The sequence below is a fragment of the Rana temporaria genome, chromosome 2 (assembly GCF_905171775.1).
Source record: "Rana temporaria chromosome 2, aRanTem1.1, whole genome shotgun sequence".
NCBI lineage: Eukaryota > Metazoa > Chordata > Amphibia > Anura > Ranidae > Rana > Rana temporaria.
The window spans coordinates 345,899,291-345,912,502 of NC_053490.1; the positions used below are offsets into that span (position 1 = coordinate 345,899,291).

At 40.5% G+C, this 13,212-nt stretch overlaps 1 protein-coding gene across 24 annotated transcripts in view; it reads right to left on the minus strand.

Moving 5' to 3' along the window:
• The window catches only part of NFASC (neurofascin), a 211,027-nt gene that overhangs the window by 34,183 nt on the left and 163,632 nt on the right, over positions 1–13,212 (minus strand). For 20 of the 24 annotated variants that reach the window (XM_040337564.1, XM_040337563.1, XM_040337567.1 and 17 more), the window contains 6 exons: positions 12,607–12,804; positions 10,535–10,605; positions 5,934–6,156; positions 1,281–1,396; positions 738–942; positions 289–411 (listed from right to left, as the gene is read on the minus strand). In XM_040337564.1, coding sequence (XP_040193498.1) covers positions 289–411; positions 738–942; positions 1,281–1,396; positions 5,934–6,156; positions 10,535–10,605; positions 12,607–12,804 — 936 coding nt within the window. The remainder of the gene's footprint in view (positions 1–288; positions 412–737; positions 943–1,280; positions 1,397–5,933; positions 6,157–10,534; positions 10,606–12,606; positions 12,805–13,212) is intronic. The other 4 variants (XM_040337575.1, XM_040337588.1, XM_040337587.1 and 1 more) reach the window with 1 other exon arrangement.

Consider the following 13,212-nt stretch of genomic DNA (forward strand, 5'->3'; position numbering starts at 1 on the left):
ACAGAAGGTTTTTCACCTTAATGCATAGAATGCATTAAGGTGAAAAATCTTGAGGGTTTACAACCCCTTTAACTTTGAAAAAAATACCCTATCACGTGCAAAGAATAAAAAACTGTGTTTTTGCATGCACATGATTGGACAATAGAGTTCAGCACAGTTTTGAATAAGGGAAAATCCCCCTGCAAAGTGAAAATTTCACTTTGCAAAGTGAACACACTCTATTTCTTTAGTAAATTAGCCACTTTGCCTCTAAAAAAACTGCCTTTAGCCTTCTTTAATAATACTCACATGCTTGGTAGCGTATATTATATCCAGTTAGATTTCCATTTGGGTGCTCTGGAGAGCTCCATTCCAAAATAATGAATTCCCGATTTGGCTCACTGAATCTAAAGTTCTTAGGTTGACTAGGTGCTGTAAAAAAGCAAAGTTTTGTTAGATTGATTGCATGTAGAAAGTTGCAAGAGTCGTGTCCACTATATATATATATATATATATATATATATATATATATATATATATATATATATATATATATATATATATATATATCGCTTAAGTTTTGGAATGCAATATTCTTTAAAATAAAACCATAATTAACCTTTTGCACATATCTGTAAAAAGAAAAGAAGCTCTTACATTTATCAGCATTAGATAACAAATCTGAAATCTAAAACAAAAGGTTCCCATGTGTATTCTTAACAAAAATATAATACTGCATATTATATGGAAAAACTTACCGCCCTCGGGTGTAGTAAACTCTTTAATATCACTCTTCGGGCCATCCCCTCGCCCATTCACTGCTACCATGTATAATTTGTAGTTGCTGTAAGGTATCAGGAATGACACAATCCCCCGCACGCGATCTCCGATAAAACTCTGCTGTAACTTCTTTCGAGAGACCCAGTGTCCCCTCAGCAAACTACTCTCCCTCCAGTAATAGGCCTTCAAGATACACAACTCAATAATTTTAAGAGCTAACATTTTAATATTAGTGGGAAGTTTATTGGGTTCTCAAGGAGTTAGGACAGTCAAGGGTTCACTGGTTAGCACCATTCTGGATTTTGAATAAACAACAGTCTTGGTACTGCACAGTGGTTAGACATGGCTCACATGGTATAAGAGCAAATGCAGTATTGTCTTATAGATTATTTATCAATTCAACATTGGTTAGCTGGTAATTGGATCACACTGTTTAAAATTAATAAGGTTGTTTTGTTCCATATTCGTGTTATTTAGATATCAGTGGAGTGTTAAAGGTAGTACATGGAGGTTCTGCTCACTCTGTATTCCACAAGGCTTCCTTGGATAGAAGCAGGGGTCACACGACTCCACTGAAGGGAGATGGCAGTGCTGTTCGTGACCCTTAATTTAATGTCAGAGGGTGCAGCCTTAGGATCTGAGGGCAAAGAAAAGCTTTAAACAAAGCTAACTATAAAATAGCTCCAGTCCCATAGAGAATTTTCCAAAAAATGTTGCTGTACGAACACCCTATTTACTTCTCAATTAGACTGGTATTAAACAAAAATGTTTAGTTTTTATTGAAATATGTTTTTCAAATGCAGCTACCTTTTTACTAAAACGTACGATGCTATATCAAGATATGGATTATTATCTATAAACAGATAATAATAATTTAATGCTTACAGACAAAACCTGATGTAACAGGATCACTTAGAGCAGGGGTGTCAAACTCAATTTCATCGTGGGCCGCATCAGCATTATGATTGCCCTCAAAAGGGCCAGTTGTTTTTATAAGATTAGATGTCCAGCACATCCCCTCCCCTTTACATTAGATGTCAAGAGCCACCCCACCATCAGAAGTTGAGTCCCCCCACTCTCCCTCACATCACAGTGCACCCCCTTTCCTTATGCTGCTGCTGGGAAGAAGCTGGATGCATTGCTTGAAAGCAGAAAGTAAGGGTCTGGAGTAGGACCAGAGGAGGGCTGGAGCTCTCCTGCAGCAGCAGGAGAGGTGCGAGGGCCACGTGAAATGGCCTGGAGGGCCGGATTCAGCCCACGGGCCTTGTGGTGGACACCTGTGACCTAGAGTTTCTCTCAAACTTTCTTCTCTCCAGCTTGATTCACTGTAAATTGAAATGGGGTGTTGGCTATTTATGTTCTGTCTATTTTTAAGGCACCCTCAGCACTCTTCATTACTTATTAATAGCTTTTTTTATAAGGATTGGTATTAAAAAAAATACATTTAAAGTGGTTGTTATGTCACCTATGAAAAATCATGTAATTCCCTTTCTTACATGGAGATCCAATATGAAGTAATAATTAAAAATGATTCCACAAAATACCTTATTTACCACGCCACGGGGAGCTCACGTGACCTCACGCCGCTCTCCCTCCTTGATCTGAGCACTACAGTGGGAGGGGTTGGGTTTCCCCATGTCAGCTGGCAGAGAGGAGGAGAATGGTAGGAGGTCACGTGAGTGCCCCGCGGCGCTGTAAATAAGTTATTTCGCAGAATAATTTTTTTAAAACACAGATACTGCACATTAGAACTCCATGTAAGAAAGAGAATGACATGAGTTTTCACTAGTAATTAAGTGTAATTAAGTGTAAACTTTAGCACAAATACCCTTTGCCACAAATCATTTACACGTATTGCCTATCACACCCAAAAAGGGTAATTAACACATACTGATTCCTAACCTCATTATATCCCTTAAACATATACCTTATGTTTAAATTCAACCTAAACAAAATACCCAAATGTGTTTATATCATTTCAAAAGTTGTTTTATAATGTTTTATGTCTTCCGGTTTTATTAAACTATTACCTGATGATCCTGACTTGAAGGTGCTGTTTTAGGCACTTACTGTTACAAGGGGCTTGATTTACTAAAACTGGAAAGTGCAAAATCTAGTGCATGGTAGCCAATCAGCTTCTAACTTCAGCTTGCTCAATTAAAGCGGGAGTTCACCCATAAATGTATTTTTACCCTTAGATGGATGCTCATTTAGTCTAGGGGAATCGGCTAGTTGTTTTAAAATCCGAGCAGTACTTACCGTTGTAGAGGGCGATCTTCTCCGCCGCTTCCGGGTATGGGCTGCGGGACTGGGCGTTCCTTCTTGATTGACAGTCTTCCCACAGGCTTCCGAAAGGTTTCCGACGGTCGCATCCATCGCGTCACGAGTAGCCGAAAGAAGCCGAACGTCGGTGCGGCTCTATACTGCGCCTGCGCACCGACGTTCGGCTACTTTCGGAAAATCGTGACGTGATGGATGTGACCGTCGGAAGCCTTTCGGAAGCCTGTCGGAAGACTGTCAATCAAGAAGGAACGCCCAGTCCCGCAGCCCATACCCGGAAGCGGCGGAGAAGATCGCTCTCTAAAAAGGTAAGTACAGCTTCGATTTAAAAAAAAAATAGCCGATTCCCCTAGACAAAATGAGCAGGAATCTAAGGGTAAAAAGTTGTATGTCCGGATGAACCCCCGCTTTAAGGTTTGACAGAAAAAAAAATGGAAGCTGATTGGTTTTTATGCAGAGCTGCACCAAATTTTGAACTCTCCAGCTTTAGGAAAAACTAACCCTAAGTTGACAGCAGTCTCACAAATGTGCCCCTGCGCACACGTCCCTTGTTGGAGACTACAAGTGAGCATGCCAAAAACCATTGTGTAGGCATTTTCCGCTACTGTTACTATTGGAACTCCCTAATACTAGCTGTAAACCCCCCCTTTTTTTTAAAAAAGATGCTTACTGAGGAAGTAAACTCTGATGGGCTTTACTTCATCTTTTTTCCCCTGCAAAGTAAAAGCAGAATGGGCTAGTATGCATCACATACTAGCCCATTATGTGCCACTTACCTGCAAACGAAACACATCATGTCCCTGCTGGTGGCCATCTTCATCCGTCTTCCTTCCAGGGCCGTGGATTCAGGCTCTGTGACTGGACAGACTCCCGTGACATCACTCATGCGCATGTACGTGGCAGCCGCAAGTCACAGCACAAGCACCTTAGAAATGGTACGATCGGGGCCTTTCTTCAGTGCGCATGCGCCGATGACGTTGGCACAAGTGTATATGGTAAATATCTCCTAAACCGGTTTAGGAGATATTTCCAGTACCTAGAGGTAAGCCTTATTATAGGCTTACCTGTAGGTAAAAGTAGTGTAACTAGGTTTACAACCACTTTAAATTTTAACTAAAGGAAGAACTTTTTTTTTCATTTTGGACAGAGTAAGGGAGGGTTATAACCCCTGTCAGTTTTTGGTTGGCATCTGTGCCCCATAGGGGAGATTTCCCTCCACGTCCTGTCCCATAGCCAAAACAGGAAGGGAGAAGAAATCCCTCCAAAGTGAAGGAATCCTAGGGTGTCACCGGAAGATTTTGCCTCTATTACTGTTCTGGTGTCCAAAATGTTTTATTTTATTTTATTTTTACTTCCGATAAAAAGAGTAAACAGGACAAAATGGGCGCACATACAGTTGACAGTTGTTGTAATCCCTCTCCAATCTATCCAAAACAAAAAAACAAAAATGTTTTGTCTTTAGTTACACTTTAGACGAGCACCGCCATCTTGGGTAAGGGAAGCTGGCAGTGAAGCCTTTCGGCTTCAAAGCCGGCTTCCTACCACGCATACGCAAATTGCACTGCGATTTCCCAATTGGCCAGCTACGGTGAGGGCTGAACTTCGGGGTGAGTTTGCCGTGGCAAACTCTGCAGGAAGTGAGAGCGGGTTTCTGTCAAAACCAGGTACCCACTCCCCCCCCCCACAAGGTACCAAATATGGCACCGTGGGGGGGGGGGGGGGCTTGGCAGACAAGCAGAACTTGCTTTTGGAGGAAACTCACAAATAAAACAATTATAAAGACAACAACCGAATGTACTAAAAAATAATCCAGAGCAGTGTTGAGGATAACCAAAAGAAGCTGGAACTGCTATTTTATACACTTCATGATCGGATTTTTTTTTTTTTTGCAGAGGAAACCGGTCGTGTGTATATTTTTCGACAAGGAAACTGTCGAGGAACTCGATGAGCCAAAAAGAGAGCATGTTCTCTTTTTCCTCAACGGCAATGGAGAAAATCGGCTTGTCGAGTTCCTCGACAGCCTAACAAGGAACTCGACGAGCAAAATGATGTGTTTTTCGCCCAACGAGTTCCTCGGTCGTGTGTACGAGGCCTCACACGTAACAGATTTGCTTTAACAGCTAACCAGCCTAATAGAAATGATGGTGGAAAAGGGTTTGACAATCAGCTGAACTACAGGCAAGCTTTTTAAACACAAAACTGAATACAGATTCTGTGCCATCCGTCCTATGATACTTCCCTCACCGGAAGCACAGCAAGATCCTAAATAAACACTGCAGCAGTAACAGCACAGTTTGGTCAAGAACACTTGGCCAAAACATACCCTCATCTTTCTGAATTGTCACTGAAACATCAGCAGTCTTCTGATGACGTAATTACAGGAGGTTAATTTATAAAACAAAGCACTAGTTCATTTAAAATATATTTAATTACCTGTTAATGACTGTATTAATTGGGGTTCTTTATATCTGACTAAGGGTTCAGCTTTAACATAAATATTCATACTTATATCTCCAAGCTGTACCATTAATTAAAAACCTTATAAGACGTAAGGTATATATGGACTTTTTTGATGTCTGAGCTGATCTCCTTCCCCACAGAATTCAATATGAATATAAAAGTAACACAAAACAGCTTAATGCAATGCAGAAGCAGCTCAATGCAGGTTAAAGAGCAGCTTCAATAAACTCTCTCAGAAACTGCAAGTCAAATGAATGCAACTCATTTGCCTTGCACAGCAAAGCAGAAGTACCCGAAAGCATACTAAATTTGACTTGTTGATATTTACATAAACCCTCCTGCTTTGCAGGCAAATATACAGCAACATAAGGGGTATACTATATCAGAGTAACTAAAACTGTCTTTTTTATGTTACTGTATCTTCTAGTACTTACAGTCTTCTCCTGAGTATCCAATGACAGTGTTCGGATCTGGAGCTCTGCCATACTCATTTTCTGCCTGTACTCTTATCTCATAAGGTGTGTACACTGGGGTGTTCCAGACAACATGCCTGTTATTCCAAACAGTGACATTATTCCAGGCTTCTCCTGATTGACGCTGTCGCCATTTCACATTGTATCGCAAGTTTGGCCCATATGCCTGTGTTGAGTTCAGTGGCTGTTGGTTGTAAAGAAAAATAATACACAAATATTAATGTAGTGTCCATGTAAAAACAATTGAGCTTGTCTTACTAGCTATGTTAAGGCCCCTTTCACAGGGACGGATAGAATGGTGCTTTTAGCTGTGCATTCCCAAGTTATCTACCGCAGCTAAATGCACACAATGCTTTCCTATGGCCCCATTCACACACTGCTTTTAGCTACGGTTTCGTTACATGCGGATAGGTGCAGATAAAAAAAGTAGATTTGACTGTGTCCAGGAACGATTTTGCACAGCTATCTGCACATAACTGCAGGTAATCGCAGTGCACTGTGTCAGCTGCGGATAGCAGCGTGAACAAAAGAAAAAAACAACAGGAAGCACATGAAAATAAAAACGGTTGCTATGGGGATAACAATAATGGCCAACCGCCGCTAAATGCAGCTAATCAAAGTGTATAAATGCAGCCGATCGCTGTGCCTGGAGTCTTGAATTTCAAAAGAAAGAAACATGCTTTTAACTGCGGCAGAACAGCCGTCCGTGTGAAAGGGGCCTAAACTGGACTCTTAGGCCTCGTACACACGACTGAGAATCTCGTCGTAAAAGAAACATAGTTTTCCTTAGATGAGGTTCTTGTCAGGCTTGTCGAGAATCTTGTCAAGCTTTCTTTGCATACACACTGTCAAGACAAAATCTCGTCGTTCTCAAACGCAGTGACGTACAACGCGCACGACGGCACTATAAAGAGGAAATTCGATTCCACTGGCGCCACCCTTGGGGCTGCTTTTACTAATCTCATGTTACTGCGTGTTAAGTAAACGTTTGGTGAGAGACGATTCGCGCTTTTTAGTCTGTTACAGCGTGACGAATTTGCTATCTTCATTAGGAACGCTACTTTTACCGAAGGTGCGCTCTCGTCTCATACTTTATTCTGAGCATGCGCGGGTTTCTAAGCATACACACGAACGTGTTTCTCGTCGTAAACCAGCCCGACGAGAAACACGACGAGGAAATTGAGACTCCCGAAGAAAAGGAGAACTCGTTCTCTTTATTTTCGCGTCGAGTTCCACGACAGTTTTCTCGACGAAAAACTAACACACAACCGTTTTCCTCGGCAAAAAAAGTTTCTTGATGGATTCTTTTGAGGAAAACGATCGTGTGTACGAGGCCTGACTCTCCTATCATTAAAGGGTAGCAATACCATAATGTTGCTCATAGGCAAAATGTTTCTTATAGGCAAATGCTGTAGAATATTCCTGAATATTTCACAAACACAGAATAGCAAGAAGAGGACAAGAAATACACTATCGTTCCTTCTTAGGGATTTAGAGTATCTGCAACAATGATCCAAACAGAAATAAATATCTAACAGGGGTTATACTAGGGGGTCCCTAATGTACTAAATAATGTTCTTCTTTGGTCTGTGTTGCTGTCTGATAACATATCAGCAGGACAGAAAGTGAGGACAACAAGGCTCTTGACAGAGTTTTAATCTTAGAGGGGTTCTAACTCTTTCTAGCTTTATCAATAACTAAGAAAAGTTTTTTTTGAGGATTTACACTTTTATCTACCTGTCAAGTGGTAGTTATAATATAAAGCCTAATACATTTTTAAGAGAGGTGACCTTTGGTGGTTGAATATAAGAAAAAGTTGTATTTTGAGTTTAAGGTGAAAATGAAGCACAGCAGCAATTTGCTCGTTCTACTTTTTATCGTTGCATTAAATATTGAAAAAATAAGAATTACAACTGAGGTAAGCAGAGGGAAATGATAAAACCCTTGATAAATCTATGTATTTGTGGTATATAAAATCCAGTTATAAAGAGTGTTGTCAGATGTTAGTGAAATGCAATTACAAACAGGGCTGCCCCAGGCTGGCGAGATAACTGAATCAACATCTAACAAGTTACTTCAATTTTAGAAAGAAGACATGATTGGTAATAACATTTATGAGACTCTACCTGTATCAGAAAATTACATTGGTAAGTGCTGTTTATTGCAAATTGTATGTGCTTGTTAAAGACTTGCAAAATATTAACAGCAATAACTTATGGATATAAAAAAAAAAAAAAAATCCAAACTGTTGCTTCACCTTTTTAGGTATAAAAATAAATTATACACTTGCATTAACTGTAGATAAAATAATAGTAACGATAGAGTGGTACCAACTGTCTCCCATTATATTATACGGAGAATGCAGTCTGTGAGACCTAGCTGAAGTTTTCAGCATGGTCAGAAAAACCCTGAAAGTGTCACAAAAGTGTCCATAGTAAGGTAATGTAGAGATGTGGTGGATCGTGTAGGAACAAAAGTCCCAACCAATCTTGTGGTGAGGAAGAAATATTTATTTGTTGATAGGTAACCTCAATTATACGCTTTGTGACAACTTGTCATTTCCTCAGAGGGCAGAGTCTAAACAAGTGAAATACATATATTAAAAAATAATATTGGAGGATGATTAATTGTCTATAGTGCCTAAAGCAAGCTCAGATGATGGAAAAAGATTAAACACGATTCTAAACTTCAAAATAAATGTAATAAATCACAATGGAGTTGATTTACTAAAACTGGAGGGTGAATAATCTGGTGCAGCTGTGCATGGTAGCCAATCAGCTTCTAACTTCAGCTTGTTCAATTAGGCATTGACAATAAGCCCTGGTTCACATTGGTCAAATCGCATGTCAAATCGGCAGCAATTGCATGCAATGGCACCGTCCTAATAGGTGCGATGCTGCACTTGCAGCGCCACACCGATTTTAAAAAGTAGTCTCTGTACTCTTTTTGTGATTTCGGGTGCAATTTCTATTAACATCTGCACAGAAGTCTGTGAAATCACACCCGAAATAGGGACATGTGTGATTAAAATCAGCTGACCTCGCACAGCTTCATTCCCGCAGCTCAGTGTGAAACTGGGCTAAAACCTGGAAGCTGGTTTCTATGCAGAGCTCAACCAGATTGTGCACTCTCCAATTTTAGTAAATCAACCCCACTGCAACAATGAGTCAATAATAAGTTACAACATCATAAACATCGGACTATGTAAAGGTAATGTATAAAAATATGAATGTAAAAGGAATTAAAAAAATATAATGAAATTGTAGTAAAAGATAAAAGCAAAACACAAAGGGTCCTTTCACACAGGTCTGATTAGGTCCGCCTGTCTGTTTTCTTAGGCGGACCTGATCGAACCCTCCATTCACTCCTATGGTGTGGCGGATGTCAACAGTGACATGTCCGCTAACACCCACCACTATCTGTTCCGATTCAGTCCACCAAATCCAGACAGATGGTGACCCTATTTTCCATCCATCAGGAGGATTGGATAGTATCAGGTGAAAACAGACAGGCGGTTCATTGTCACCCAATTTCCCCATAGGGGAGAGCAGTCCGTCTCTGCCCTGCACAGTGCCTGAGCAAAGCAGAGTCCGCCGAGCAGACCGCCTGTGTGAGAGGACCCTAATAATGGTTAAAAAAAATAATAATCATGAGCAAGACCCTGCCCCCTTGTGACACCATCGACTTAGCATGCCCCTGGCCGGTGATGTCACTGGGTGACTGGGTGGCCCCAAAAAACTATCAGATGGCGGAGCTGGCAGACTGCGGGAGCCTTCAGCGCAAGCAGACTTTTTTTTTACATTGGCGTCATGATTGACGATTAATCCACATACACGGGGGACTTTGTTTTATTTGTATTTTTTAAATAAAAGACTTGTCAAAAACTGTCCCCCCCATGTTGAGGGCATGTGACCTGCTATGGTTAAGGAGGGGAGGGGGCACTCGTTTGTCTTCTCCCTTTCCTGACCTGCCAGGCTGCATGCTCAGATAAGGGTCTGGTATAGATTTTGGGGGGAGGGGCCCACGCCATTTTTATTTTATTTCGGTGTGGGTGTTCCCTTAAAAATCCATACCAGACCCGAAGGGCCCGGTATGTGATTTGGCTGGACCCCACACCATTTATTTTTTACTTTCAGCTGTCAGCCTGGAGCACCCTGTTATCATTGTAACTCAACGCCTCAAAATGTTTTACAGTGAAGAAGGATGGCAAGTGTGTCGGACCTTTCCAGAGGGGAAGTCCATGTAGGATCAGTCAGTTAGAGAGCAGGAGTCTGAACATCCATCTTCTGCTTCTCTCCATGTAAACGTTTACTAATTTCAGTTGCAGCAGCAGCCCTCAGGTGACCAAACTTTGGGGAAAAGGTTGCTTGGACAAGGTAACATCCAAAAAATGTGCCTCCCGTTTTCAGCTCATATATTAATATAGCTAAATCTAGCTATCTTGCAGATATGTACACTTTACGTTAATCTTTGCTAAACACACAAAGGCTTAATGACATTTGATTACTTTTGGTCTCGAAAGCTACGTATATGGTTTAAAAACTTTCACTAAGTATACTCACTGTCCATGTTATCTCCATGTTGTCTTTCCGAGTGCCTGCTCCACGGACATCACTTGGGTTAACTTCTGGGGCTGAAATGGCAAATCGGGGTCACTCGTAATGAAGATCAAATGAGAAAATATATGGAGTGGTTAAGTAATATTGACAACACTGATAAAGTAATCCTGACTATCTTAGCTTCATTACCTTCCCACAAAGGCTAGGACTTGTCCTAAATAAATTCTAGCATTTTAGCCGGACAATGAGGCACACAACATTTTCATAACATGGAATGAAGTGTTGTGCTACACCCACACAAATTTCATTAACTATATATTTTTCTATATAGTTAATGATTATATAGGCATGGAAATGTTTTGGCTAATACATGTATTTAATTATAAACTTAATGCAAAAGCTATAAAGTTAAATCATTGTTAAACCCAAAAGTCAACATTTATTATATTTGCAATTTACCTATTATTAGATGTAATTGCTGTGTTAGTTTCCTTTTTTAGGGCCAGTTCACACCAGAGAAATGCAGCCTGGATGCACTCTGGATGGTTTTTGAGACCGTTTTAAGGTGTTTCTAGTGCGTTTTTTGATGCTTTCCAGTGCATGTTTTCCCCTCTTTTTTTCTTCACCTTAAGGGGCCAGTTCACACCACATGCAGTACAGTGCAGTTTTTTTCTGCATCAAAATTGCATGGATAGTAGGTTAATGTAAATGGTTTTCAATAGCATAGTTCACACCAGTGCGGGCAGTTCCAGTGTGTTCCAGTTCCAGAAAAAAGAGTAGAACATGCTGCATTTTTTGTGCACTGAACTGGTACTGGAACACGGTAAAACACATCAAAAACGCACCTAAATGCCCTAAAAACGCACTGGAACACACATGCCCTTATTTAAGGTGAAGAAATAAAAAGGGGAAAAAATGCAAGAGAAAGAATCAAGAATGGAACATATACGGACTGCATTTCGATGGTGTGAACAGGCCCTAAATGGGGACATGTGCGTTTCGGTGCATTTTTTGGTGGGTTGAGGTGCATTCCAGTGCGTGCTTTATGTGTTTTACCGTGTTACAGTACAGTTCAGTGCAGAAAAAATGCAGCATGTTCTACTTTTTTTCTGGAACTGGGTGGCACTGTAACTGACTTCAATGGTGTGAACTATTTCATTGGAAAACATATAACCTACTATCCACGTGTTTCTGATGCAAAATGCATCAAAATGCACTGGACTGCATGTGGTTTTTCTATTTTCATCTGGTGATCCAGCCAGAAAGTCTGTTGATTTTCACAAGCTCCAGCTCTCCAGTAGAATGTACCAGTTTACATGGATGAGACAAACCATTTAACACTGGCAGGGGTGCTTACAATGATCGGATTTTATTTATTTATGCAAAACTTTCATTCCAAAAGTAAAAAGACTGTTTGCTGTAACAGATAATAAAGCGTGAGCTGGAGTTTGACTTACATTTTTTAGTATATCTAAATCTGATGATACATTTAACCCCCCCCCCCCCTTAGACTGACAATGCTGCTGTCTGCTGTTTTGCCTGTTCTCATTCCTCCAGAGTTGTCTCTCACTAACACGGGAGCTGTGGTACTGGCCAAATCACCAGGTGAAAACAGAGGGTAAAAATTCAAAGAAAAGAAACCTGATTCAGCCATGACGTATAACCAGAGTCCCGAAATCCCGCGCATGCGTCGAATTGATTCGACGCATGCGTGGAAGCATTGCACTTCTGTATTTGAGAACGTCGGTGTCTTCTACGTCACCGCGTTCTCTGTCCGCTGGGATTTTGGTCTGATGGTGTGTACACACATCAGGCCAAAAGCTCCCAGCAGACATGTCCGATGAAAACGTTTTCATCGGACATGTCTCCTCGTGTGTACGGGGCCTAAGATGTGTTGGACTCAATATTCCACAATTTGGTATGCTTCTCTTTGCAGTTACTATGTTTTTACTGCTGTTTTTTACTAAGACTTTTTTTTGCAGTTTTAACCATATTTTTGCATTTTCAAACTATTTAAAAAATTCAGGAAACACTGCATACAATTCATTTGTTTATGAAAAGTTTACGTTACTCACGTGCCCCATTGGTCTGATATCTTTCAGAAGTTGGGCTGGGCATGCTGCTTCCAAGATCATTTATTGCCAGTACCCGAAATTGGTAGTTGACATACGGTGAGAGACGAAGCAAAGCAGAGTTTACATTACCAGGAACAGAGGCAAGGTTATGCCATTTGCCTGCCTGATAGCGATCCTCTTCAAACTGTACAATGAAACCTGAAAGATTTTGGCAGAAGAAAATAAAAAAAAATCTTTAGTAAAAATGGCACAAGCAACATAACTAAATCTGAAGTATGCACCTTTTTGCATCAAGTGGTTAAAAGCCAACTTTAAATTGTTTGAACAAGAACAATAACAAGTGTATTCAGCAATTGAAAGAGTAACTTTTTAGTGTTATCAATCACTCAAAATGTATCTTTAATTTTAAAAGTGAAATAACACTAAGCATTAAGGCTATATTCACACTGCTTCATTGCATAACGCAGCAAAAATGAATATGCATTTTTGCCAAGTTTTTGCCGCATTTCCGGTGTGCTTTGGACCTGTAAAAAAAAGACACATAACTCAAAAAACGCACCAAAACACAACTGCAGGTGTATTTTTGAGTTTTTCATGCGGTTTTTG